At 38.9% G+C, this 11807-nt stretch overlaps 2 protein-coding genes and 1 long non-coding RNA gene across 5 annotated transcripts; 1 reads left to right on the top strand and 2 right to left on the bottom strand.

Moving 5' to 3' along the window:
* LOC104779450 lies at window positions 3677-5061 on the top strand. Its single transcript, XM_010503810.2, has one exon. The coding sequence runs from the start codon at window positions 3710-3712 to the stop codon at window positions 4910-4912; it is 1203 nt and encodes a 400-aa protein (XP_010502112.1). The 5' UTR covers window positions 3677-3709; the 3' UTR covers window positions 4913-5061.
* On the bottom strand, window positions 5905-8299 carry LOC104779451 (pentatricopeptide repeat-containing protein At2g01390-like). Of its 2 annotated transcripts, XM_010503813.1 has the most exons (3): window positions 7342-8299; window positions 6114-7140; window positions 5905-5987 (listed from the first exon to the last, which is right to left on the bottom strand). In XM_010503813.1, exons 1-2 carry the CDS (start codon window positions 8075-8077, stop codon window positions 6131-6133), a joined length of 1746 nt encoding a protein of 581 aa, XP_010502115.1. In that variant the 5' UTR covers window positions 8078-8299; the 3' UTR covers window positions 5905-5987; window positions 6114-6130. The 2 variants fall into 2 exon arrangements, with proteins under 2 accessions (XP_010502115.1, XP_010502113.1); XM_010503811.2 differs by lacking the exon at window positions 5905-5987 and having other exon boundaries at window positions 6039-7140.
* Window positions 8638-11712, bottom strand: LOC104779449. 2 transcript variants are annotated; one of them, XR_002037618.1, is made up of 5 exons: window positions 11611-11712; window positions 11315-11440; window positions 11130-11221; window positions 9640-9765; window positions 8638-9505 (listed from the first exon to the last, which is right to left on the bottom strand). It is a non-coding gene; the product is annotated as an uncharacterized LOC104779449 (long non-coding RNA). The 2 variants fall into 2 exon arrangements; XR_002037619.1 differs by having other exon boundaries at window positions 11320-11440.

Raw genomic sequence — 11807 nt, 5'->3', positions numbered from 1 at the left:
TTCGTACGGCTTCATCGAACGCGACCTGACTGATTGTAACGCCTCTACGCGCGCGGCTGGGAGGAGTAATGTTTGCGGCTGCGCGGTTGGTTGGGTTGACCGAGACGCTGTCAGCTGCACGATCAGGAGGGGTAGTGCCGTTGGTTAGGCCATTTGTTTGGGCAACACGCGTAGCGCCTACGGCTTCACGGTCATTTGGGTTGTCGCCTACGGCTACACGTTCTCGAGGGATAGCGTCATTGGTCAGAGCGACGCGCGTAGCGCCTACGGCTTCGAGGTCAGTTGGATTGACGCCTTGGAGCTGGTTCGTCCTCGAACGGGTGCGGCCCCATATTGTTGGCCTTGGGGACTCGACGCGAGCTGCAGGAGATCTGGGCGGGGAGGAGTCGACGCCTTCGTTGCTGGAGAGATCAGTGTGAGACATGCTTCAGGTTTTCCGAAAACGCCTTTGTCTTCAAATTCTTTTCGTCAAAGAAAGGATTATGTGAGTCCCACGGTGGATACCAAATTGTTGATGTATGAAATCGACAATATAAATAATACGAATATTCTTTGGGAGAAATCGGAACTGGTCGTTTTATTAACGTATAATTCAAGAGAAGAGTTTACAGAAAATGCAATCAAAGCTCTAAGCGCAATTAATACGAATGTAAATGCACTTTTCTCTCTGATTGCCAAGATTTCGGATCCAGAGCTCTGACAACGACCTCTGGTATTTATAGTGGGCCAATGACCTAGGGCTTCTTCTTTCTCTCTGTAAAATGATGATTTCTCCCCTGTGACCAGATGGACCAGATCCATGACTTCAGACCCTAAATCTCTTAGAAATCTTTTGTTTGGACTCCAGAAATGTTGGGGGTAAAGCCCATATCCAACAAAAATGATGAGTTTATCGGTTTTATCATGAAAAGAGATTTGACAGGTGGCATAAGTAAACAAAAATTTACTTTTACATTTTATAAAATAACATTAATTGCATGAATACTTTTACCTTTAGCAGAATATTTCAAATTCTAAAAAAATAACGGTAAAAAGTAAATAGTAAAACCATTTATGTCACTCTTAAGTATTTCAGTAATTTTTTTTCTTTGCATGATCAAAGTCTACTAATCAAACCGTGTACGACGTTATATATGTTTCACTCAGAAATTATTGGGACAGATCTAAAATTTCTCAAGATTTAGTCAATACAACGAACCTACTTTCACAAAAAAAAAACTTCATCCATCTAGAAGAAGATACAACTTTATTAAGTATTGGAGCATCTATAACAATTATCTCAATTTTACTAAAGTTATTCAGTAATTCTCTTTAGCAATCACCTTGTTTTGGCAGATCTCATAATCTCAATATTGATACTTATATATGAATTGTCATCGTAAGTATTGCCGCAAATCACAATGTGGACCTCATGAAATCCAGTAAATAAATATGGTCTGAAAAGATTGTATTCAAGTGGACGTTTGGCTGTAATAATATGTACTTTTGCTTCTTTTGGACCAATACTTCTGTTATATATTACGCTCAAGTTTCTTTTCAGTCTAATCGAATATTCTTACTTCTTTCTCTCTGCTAGATCTGATTTCTCAATTATTGCAGCATAATGTTGTTATTCTAAATTCATGAAGCAAAAAAAAAAAAATTTAATTTGTTTTAGTCGTGCAAATACAAAGACTAACAGCCATATATATATCAGATTTGGACGATTTTACATACTGATACGACCATTGGACATAAATTTTGGAAAAAGATACAGGCTGTAAACTAATTGAATATAGTTTTATAAGGTTCGAAGCGCATGAAACTTTTTTATTAAATACTTCTATATGGTTTATCGTTAGCGGATTATTGATCGTTTCATCGATATATGTTTATGGTTTTGGATTTCTAAGTTTTCATATCTCAATATTCATTTTTGAGGTTAAGAGTAGAGATACCTATTCAGCTATTCTTTTGTTTTTTCTTTTTTAATAACAAAAAAAAGTTTTGAAGTGGGACTACGATGGAATTTTATTGAGTCAAGTAAACAAATCAAGGGTTGTATTGTATACTTTGTTGTACATAGTAATATGAGTTTTGTGAAACGAAATCATGCTTTGAATAAAATGAATTGAAAAAAATATGCAAACAAAGTGAAAAAGCACCATCTTTTTTTTTCGGCAATAGGATTTCATTGATAACAAGATGGGATTACAATGTGAGATACAAGAGCTGGCAAGGATATCAATCCTTCCAAAGGCTTAAGCCGGCAAGTATAAAACAATCCTAGAGACTAAGGGGAAAAGACCCAAATAACTTAAAACATAAAATCTCTTCAATTGCAATCCGGATCAGAAAATAGAGACCCAAAAATAGATAATTAAAACTTAAATCTTTGAAAATTAAAATTTAAAACAGATCTGAGACAAGAAAAATCACACAAACGGATGCTAATACAAGAATCTCCGAACCGCAATACTTGACCTATAATAAAGTGGCGTGCAACCTCTTTTTGTTGTTCCGGCGTGGAATTATGGAGGCGGTGAGACAACTTCAAACCCTAATAACTTATCAGGAAAAAAAGGAAGGAGATCCAGATGTATAGAGAGAGAGAAAAAAGCACCATCTATAAAAATTTAAATCGAATAAAACAATAAAAATAAATTAATGGGGGTAGAGTGAGAGAGAAAGGTGATGGGCAATGTATGAGGAACCACGAACACTGGTCTAATCGTAGGGTCGTTCTCCTTACATTTAGATGCAACGGTCCAAATAACATAACATGCATAAGATTTACATCTCAACGTATCTATCATATCCAATTTAATGTCTTATGGATAACAAATCCATGCGTGTGCATACAAACAACAAAATACCAAGTACTAAAGCCTTATATGTCTGGTGTGGTGTGGTGTGGTGGCCATATATATCGTATAGTACATAGAAGTTTTTTTTGTTTTGATTATTTTAGACTAGTGCACATATATAAAAGAATACCAAACTGATTTTCATGTAGCAACAGTTCAGTAGTTATAATAAGTGATGAATACTGAAAAGCCTTGATTTATCTTAAACCACGATTATTAAGAGTTATACATGTATAGTGTTCACTTGCAAACAGTGGCCATCCATGTTTTGCGCTTGTTTTTTTTTCTCTTTTTTTTTTTCTTCTGGTACTATTGGAAACAATTGCCGTGTAGATAAATGTGAAGCAGTAAGAGACAATTGTGGTTTATTAAATTAAGTATTAACTGATGAACTTATGTGGTTCAAGTTAGAATGAGAGTTTGATCAGAAACGAAGGGGAAAAATAAGTAAAAGACCGATAGATTGGTGGGTACCTAAAACTTGGAATCAGAAATTGAAGTATTTGAAGAAAATAATAGAAAAGTAGTTGGTTAAATTAGGTCAACTGGTATAACAACTTCCAGATAAAACTTAAAAATCGCAGGTTCAAATGACGTTTGGAATGAAACTATGTTAAAAATCAGCTATTTGACTTGAAAGGATCTAGATGCCCAAGTTGAGAACTTTTGAAGTTATTTAAATGGAAAAAAATTAGTTAAAACTTCAACAATGGTTAAAATATTATGGTTTCAGAGAAAGACCATGGATTAGTCTATAAAGGATCAAAATGTAGCCCATTTAGTTAGAGAGAAACCCAAAGAATCAAAATGTAGCCCATTTAGTTACATAAATGGGCTTGGTCTCTTTTGAATAGATCGAATTGATGATGATTTCTGAAATTTCTGTAAAAAAAGAATCCAACATGTTGTCGTCGTCGTCATCGTCATCCTCCACTCGATGCGGATCGTTCTTCGTCTTCCCAATTCTCTTCGCCGTCGTCCTACTTCTGGAACTTCCGGCTCTCTCCTCCGCCGATAAGCGCCACGTTATCAGCTTCCGATCTCCAGGACTCTACCCGGAGGGATTAACCTGGGATCCAAGGGAGCAGCACTTTCTGGTTGGTTCCCTCCACAGCCGCACTATTCATTCTGTCTCCGACGCTGGAGTCATCGAAACCCTTATTTCCGATCCCGATCTACCGGATAACGCTACTATCCTCGGTCTCGCCGTTGACTCTACTAATCGCCGTCTGCTTGCCTGCATCCACAGTTTGCCGCCTCACCTTCCCTTCAGTGCCCTAGCCGCCTACGATCTTCGCAGCGGAGGCCGTCGCATCTTCCTCTCTCCTCTCCCTTCGCTTTCCGGAGACGACGAAGACATCGCCCGGGGCGTCGCCAATGACGTGGCGGTTGATTACAAAGGCAACGCTTACGTCACCAACTCAGCCAAAAACTTCATCTGGAAAGTGGATCGCGACGGCGCAGCCTCGATCTTCTCGAAATCGCCGGTGTTCAATTCGCAGCCTGTGGCGGCAGACGCGGACGAAACATTCCGCGATTGCGGCTTGAACGGGATCGTGTACATAAGCAATGGCTACCTCCTGGTCGTGCAGAGCAACACGGGGAAGGTGTTCAAAGTGGACGAAGAGAGCGGGACGGCGAGGCTGGTGTTGCTGAACAGAGACCTGATAGCGGCGGATGGGGTGGCTAGGAGAAAGAGGGACGACACGATCATGGTGGTGTCGCAGAAGAAGCTTTGGTTACTCAAGAGCCAAGACAGCTGGAGCGAAGGAGTGGTTTATGACGAAATTGACCTCGACGTGGAAGGGTTTCCGACGGCCGTGACTGTGGCGGCGCGGGATAGGATATATGTCTTGTATGGGAGAGTGATGGAAGGCATAATGAAAAGTTACAAAGGAGAAGGGGTGAGGGAATGGTTTGGGATAGAAGAGGTTTGGTCGGACAAGGAAGGTGGCGAAGATAAGATCTGGTTGTATGTGTTGATCGGCTTTGGCTTCGCTTACTTCTGTTTCTGGAGGTTTCAGATGAAGAATCTCATCACAAACATGGACAAAAAGATCACCTAGCTAGTCCTGTTTCTACTCTTTTATCTTCTGTCAATCATCTTTACTTTTTATTAACACGTTTTGTAATAATAGTAAACCTATAGCACAGAACAGCATGTAGTGTCTTTTACTCAATTGGGTGTTGGAATGAAAAGCTTTTGATTCTCACACATTGTGTCTCTAAGAGTTAACAAAAGAGAGAGAGAGCGAGGGAGAGCTTATTGCAACATGTTTGCCTCAACCACCAGAGGTGGAGGAAGTAGAGGAAATACTTCTTCTTTCTCTAACTCTTTCTCTATCTTTTGGTTTCCTGACTTGTTGGGCTCTGACTCTTTTGCTTTCGCCCTCAGCTTCTGCATTGCTTTTTTCCTGTTCTCCTTTCTCCCTACTCGAGCTTCTGCGGCTTCACCATGGAGAATGTTGACCCCTCCAAGAAATCCAGCCGTGAGATACAACATGGTGTTTCTTCTTGAAATATCTTTGGCATCAAGGACTTGAAGCTTCTTGGGTTCCTTAATGTTTGCTTCAAGTAAAGGCTGTCAAAGAAAACGCAATATAGACTGACCTCAGAGCTCTGCACAAACTAACAAAAAACTGATGCTTGCAAATGCAGACTTACACTAATACCAATCTTCTTCTTTCTTCTATTGACCATGAGAAAACAGCAGAAGCAATCATCAATATATGAAAAGAATGCCTTTTGTTGCCCAAAATTCACATGACACAAACCAATCAACAAAACTAGTTGGAAGCATATAACAGCTGAATTCGATCTTAACCTAAAACAGTTGGATCAAACATTCTCTAATAGCTCAACCTAAAACTCAACGGCCTCGTATTCATTCTCACATAGACAGAGCACAACAAATCTCTCCGGGAAAAGAAAACTAATTTTGATCTTTAAAAGCTGTTGTACGAACCTGATGAGAACCTACGCTCGTGGCTAAGATCACCCGGCGCCGGGAAAATTTAGGTGATTCTGCGGTCATCGGAGAAAGTGAGGTCAAAACAGGCGTCCAGATAGAGCACGATCTCGCCATCTCTCTTCTCCGGCGTCCGTACTCAATTGTGCCGCTAATCAATCTATCAGAAATGTCTGTCAATAAAATGAAATTTTTTTTAATTATTTAATAAATGGGTGGTGGGCTTAAAACAGTAATATAGGCCTCATATTTGCACATTAATAATGGGCCTCGGTTAAACATATACATGTTGACTTCACCTGTCCTGAAATCAAAATTACAGATTTGTAGCAAACAGAAGATCACATATCTCGTCTTCAACATGAACATTTCCCCGGAAACGTGCAGAAGCAGCAAGACTCTTCTTCTCCTTCCTCAACAACGCTGCTTCTCTCTGGAAATCACTGGTTTTCTCAAGACCAGACAGTAGAACATTGTATGTCCCCAAGGAAGGCATTATCTCTCGCTCTCTCATCTCTCCTAATATCTTCATTGCTTTCTCTGGACTCCCTGCTGAGATATAAACATCCATCAGCGCGGTGTAAGCAGCTACGCCCTTTTGATCATCCGGAAGTAAGTCGAAAACCTCTGCGGCTAAGCGAGGTCTTCTCCCAAACCCGAGCCTGTGGATCAACATTGCTCCTTGGTACACACCGAGGGAGTGTTGCGCTTTCAGCATCTCCTTGACCACTTCAATCACTTTAGGAAGTTCGATTACTCTCAGAAAATGACCAATTAACGCAAGATATGCTGACTTCTCGAGATGAATACCCATTTCCGAGCTGTAATCAAGAGCCAACGAAGCCCCCTCAGTTCTACAACGGCCACAGTTTGTTTCTACGATAGCTGAAACAACAAAAGAATCCAACTTTATGTTCCTATCTCTCATCTGGTTAAGTATAATATCAACTGCAACCAGATTCTGCTTCATCAAGAGAACGGAGCTGATAACTCTAATATCATCTGAACTCTTAGTGTCATCAACTTCGGCTGTTGGAGTCTCATCAATGTCATTGGAGCACAAAGATTCAGCGGAAATATGCGAGTTGACATCTCGTAACAGATCATCACTTTCGCCTGCGGCTTTCAGGGTCTCCCAAGCTTCAAGAAAGATAGGGTAACGAAGTACAATCCCATTGTGTTTCATGTATAGAAGAATTCGAGCCATGAATGATGTTTCCCCAAATTTACAAGCTTTTCCAATCAGAATATTGCAAGCTGCTTTATCTGGCTGCACCCCAATCTCTTGCATTTTAAAGAAAATGTCCAAGGCTTCCTCACATTTCCCTGCAATTCAAACGAAGAAACTAACACATCATCATCATCGTCGTCAAGAAAACAAAAACATTCAAGAACCAATATCCAGAAAACATTCCTAGTCTTACTCCATATGTTTATTTCAAATAATTTGACATAAAGCAAAAAAGCTGTAAAACTTCAGCTAGGCATTTTAACAAACAGTTGGTGTGCCGTAGAATGAAAGGTCACCTGTGCTGACAAGAAACTCCATCAATACAGTATAAGTGTGACAATTGGGAGAAACTCGCGACCGTAACATGTCCTTATAGACCTCCGTGGCTTCTTCCACCTTCCCATCGGCGAAAAGAATCTTCATGTAAGCTGTGTAAGACACGACGGTAGGTTCGCACCCATGATCTCTCATCTCCTCCCAAAGCCTCATAGCTCCGTCGACGTCGCCGGAACTTGAAACCCAGTGAATAAGCGATGTATAAGTAACCGTATCGATCAACAGACCCTTCTCCTTCATAAGGTGGAAGACGGAGAACATGGATTGGATCCGACCGGCTTCACCGAAGATATCGAGCATGGTGGTGTAAGTGAAGTGATCGTGTTTGAAACCCTTGATCTGGGAAGCCCAGTTGAAAAAGAGCCAAGCTTTCTGCATCGGAGGGTGTGCTTTCAAGACACGGTTGATAATGTGAGAATCCCATCTGAGACCCAGATGTGGGAGCTGTTCTCGAGCTGATTCCCAAGTGGAGTACTTGAGGATGTTATAGATGTTGGATACGACGTCTCTTGTGTAAACCCTGGGGTCCTCTGGGGGGGTCTGTGTTTTCGCAAGTTTTGGTTTTTGGCAGAATCGCTTGGTGTCGGAGGGGTTTCTAGGTCTTGGTCGGGGCAGAGAGTGAAGTAGCTTGACGGGGCTCCTCAGGCGATTGGAGGATTGGATTGTGTGGTTGCGGAAGATGGTAGAGAAGCGCATGAAATTTTCTGGTTGAATTGAAACTAACGCTAGTGTGCCCGCCCAGGAGAGAGCCAATATTGTTATTCCAACCTCTGTTTGCAGTGTATATGAACTTTGTCTTTTTTTTTTTTTTTGTTCTTTATCAAAGATCAATATATACGGAAGTGCTTTTTGTGAAATTCAATTATATAACATGGTCCGTCAATAAGTGAAGATGTATGTAAACTGTAATTAATATTCATGGTTTTTTTTTTTTTTTGGTTAGGATTTAGTTTATGTTTTCTTTTTCCCCTGTGAAAGGATTTTAGAAGAAACTTAAGGCAGAGGGGTTGGTGAAGAAGATGACAACGACGATCTGTTTGGTGACAGACTGATTTTGAACACGAGATTTACGCAACTCTTCTTCTTCTTCTTCTCTAATGTCTACATCCCATTCGTGGGCATTGGTACAGTATGTTGTTTCCTATTTGTTCTATCGAATTGGCTTCTTTAATTATCTAAGTATTGTGTAGTGTGTTTTGATTTTAAACTGAAACCTTATTATTAGATTTTGGAGCTTAAACATCATTAGTTGTGGTTTGCTTTGATTTCTGAGTGTAGATGAACGGGCTGAGTTTGATGCTTTGAAACATGACTACAAGGTTGATTGGCACGTAAAACACCTGCAGAAGAAGTTAAGTCCGACTACAAGGTTGTTTGTCAAAAAAGAAGTTAAGTCCGACTTCAGAAGAGTTCAAATCGAGGTGTGGAACAGAAGACTGGCTTGTATGAGAAGGAAGGATAGTATTTCTGAGAGGGAGGTTATGAGAGATAGAGAGCCGTATGTACGCCACAAATATGCCAAGACATTTCAGGATTAATGGGAAGGAACATGGCTAGGCCTCGAGAACTTTGGTTAGATATGTTGATGAGACGAGTAGAGGAAGCAACGTTGGTTACTCGGATTAGAGGGGAGCAGCAGAAAGTGATTGGATTGGTAATGAGAAGATGGAGGAATCATAAGAAGAGAAATCAGAAGTAGATGAAGAAGTGAAGAAAAGAAAATAATTTGTCATGTTGATGAGACGAGCAGAGGAAGCAACGCTGGTTACTCGGATTAGAGAGGAGCAGCAGAGATTAGGCCTTGCTGCAGAAAATGATTGGATTGATAATGAGAAGATTGAGGAATCAGAAGAAGAGAAATCAGAAGCAGATGAAGAAGTGAAGAAAAGACAAGAATTTTGTTAGAGTCATGGCCTTGAATTTCCCGGTGTTGGACATCACGGCCTCCAAGAACAGCATCAAGTTTAACTGCTTTAACAACTACGGTTCCAGCTTCAACCTAGAAACATCAAACCATAAGTTAGTATAACATTAAGGTGAACAAATAAGCATCCCCTTTATTTTGTGTTGTCTGCGCAAATGGAAGATAAACATAGCACGTCAAATCCTTTTTAGCCAATGAACCTGTCGGGTAAAAAAAATACAGAACGAAGTTAAAAGAAAAAATTGAGATTGTCATCTAAACTGAACTGGTTTGACATAACATATGTTAATAATTACACAGACAATTACAATCTAGTTGGAGATGAGATACATACCTCTTCATTAAGAGGTCAGATTTTCTCTCTTTCTCTTTAGTGCTTTGCTCGAGCCGCAACCCATCAAGCGTTGCACAATAATGTGCCTTCGCTAACAAGAAGAGCTTCAAGAGCTAGGCATTCAATCTATACAACAACAGTGGCCAAGTCTTATTTAGAAACATTTATCCTCATCAATATGTAGATCATTGAGAGTTTTTAAACTCAAAAGTTATAAAGCAGATCATTGAGAGCTTTTAAGCTCAAAAGTGTTTATAGCAGAACTTTGAATATATCTTCTCCATCAATATGTAGATCATTGAGAGTTTTTTAACTCAATTTTTTTAAAGCAGATCATTGAGAACTTTTAAGCTCAAGAGTGTTTATAGCAGAACATTGAATATATCCCCATCAATATGCAGATCATTGAGAACTTTTAAACTCAAGAGTGTTTATAGCAGAACATTGAATATATCCCCATCAATATGCAGATCATTGAGAGTTTTTATAGCAGAATATTGAATGTTTCCTTCTAAGGACATCTTTAGAAAAGCCTTAGTATCATGCTTCCCAGCCAGCAATGAATAAAGATAATCGCAGAGATTGTATATGACAAGTCTTACTGTGTTAAACACATGCTTCTCTTACTTGGGGAAAATTATATGAAAAGTCTTACTGTCATATGGCAAGTCTTACTGTGATAAACACATGCTTGTCTTAGTTGGGGACAATTATATGACAAGTCTTACTGTTATATGGCAAGTCTTACTGTGATAAACACATGCTTGTCTTACTTGGGGACAATTATATGACAAGTCTTACTGTTATATGGCAAGTCTTACTGTGATAAACACATGCTTGTCTTAGTTGGGGACAATTATATGACAAGTCTTACTGTGATAAACACATGCTTGTCTTACTTGGGGACAATTATATGACAAGTCTTACTGTTATATGGCAAGTCTTGCTATGATAAACACATGCTAGTCTTACTTGGGGACAATTTTCCCAATTTAGAAACCGGACAGAGCACAATGATATAATGTGTCATCCCTTTCTTTTGGGTTTGAAGAAAACAGAAAACTTTATACTTGAAAATCGATGAAATATTGAACAGAGCACAAGTCATGAGTCTGTTCGTTCGTATGAAAAGAAAATTTGATAAAAAAAAGGTTTCTTCTAATCCATAAAAACGGAAACAAATCCTTTAAAACGTGATTACATGAACAAAAAACTTTCAAAAAGTAAGTAAGAAATCACGTATCTAAAAAGAGGGCTTTTGATTAGAAACTCTAATTTGTAACAACAACAAAAAAAAGGTAAAATCTTTGAAGAACCTGAAACGTTAAAAAAAGAGTGCTTTTGGTTTTGAATTTGCAAAATTTGAAAACTTGTAGAAACTATGAACTTGAAATACGGTCACCTAACTCAGAATCATACTTGTTTTTTCTCGATACACTCTACACCAAGATCAGACATATAAAGATTGATTAAAGGTAAAAAGGTCTAACCTTGAGCTCCTGTCTCATATTGGAAGCGGTATCATCAGCTGGAATGTATCAACAAATTGCTCAACGTGCATAGCAAACGAAACAGGCTGGCCCTGCCAACAACAAAATTTCCTCCACATGATGAAAAAATAGTATCCATAAAAAAAGAAAAAACTTAAAAAGACTCTGAAAATTTCGAGTATTACCATACCAGTTGGGATCCACTAGACAGACAAGATGAACTGCAGAACCAACTAATGCATAATTAACACCTTGAAGCATGTCCTCAACAGTCCCAGTTTGTCCAAGATAGCTAGGAACGAAACGATCAGCTGTTCACAAGATTTTTGCAATATTCAATCTCTATTTTTTTTTTCTTTAACAGTCAAAGAACATCAATGAAATTGAGAATTTATTATGTATCTAACACAAAGGAACACGAGAACTAGCATTTTTTTATATAAAGAAAAAAACTCGGAAAAGTTGGGGAAGAATGTTAAACCTAGAAAATCAACTGGGATCCTTCCATTGCAAAACCAGACAAAATGTTTATGAATCTCTGCTGTAGAGAGGTTTCGAAATTTAACAACACAAAATCAGACAATCAAAAGAGGGCTCTCTGTATATGCAATAAACATTAAAAAAAAAAAAAAAAAAAAAAAAAAAAAAAAAAAAAAAAAAAAAAAAAAAAAAAAAAAA

This window comes from Camelina sativa, chromosome 4 (assembly GCF_000633955.1).
Source record: "Camelina sativa cultivar DH55 chromosome 4, Cs, whole genome shotgun sequence".
NCBI classification, from domain to species: domain Eukaryota; kingdom Viridiplantae; phylum Streptophyta; class Magnoliopsida; order Brassicales; family Brassicaceae; genus Camelina; species Camelina sativa.
Note: the sequence above shows the minus strand (reverse complement) of the source record. Positions and strands in the feature narration are given on the sequence as shown.

Bases quoted from the DNA above. Each gene is read 5' to 3' on its own strand.
- LOC104779450 (XM_010503810.2), top strand. From the start codon at position 3,710: ATGATGATTTCTGAAATTTCTGTAAAAAAAGAATCCAACATGTTGTCG.
- LOC104779451 (XM_010503813.1), bottom strand. From the start codon at position 8,077: ATGCGCTTCTCTACCATCTTCCGCAACCACACAATCCAATCCTCCAAT. The intron at 7,141-7,341 runs GTGACCTTTCAT...TTTGAATTGCAG, and splicing joins GGAGTTTCTTGTCAGCACAG to GGAAATGTGAGGAAGCCTTG.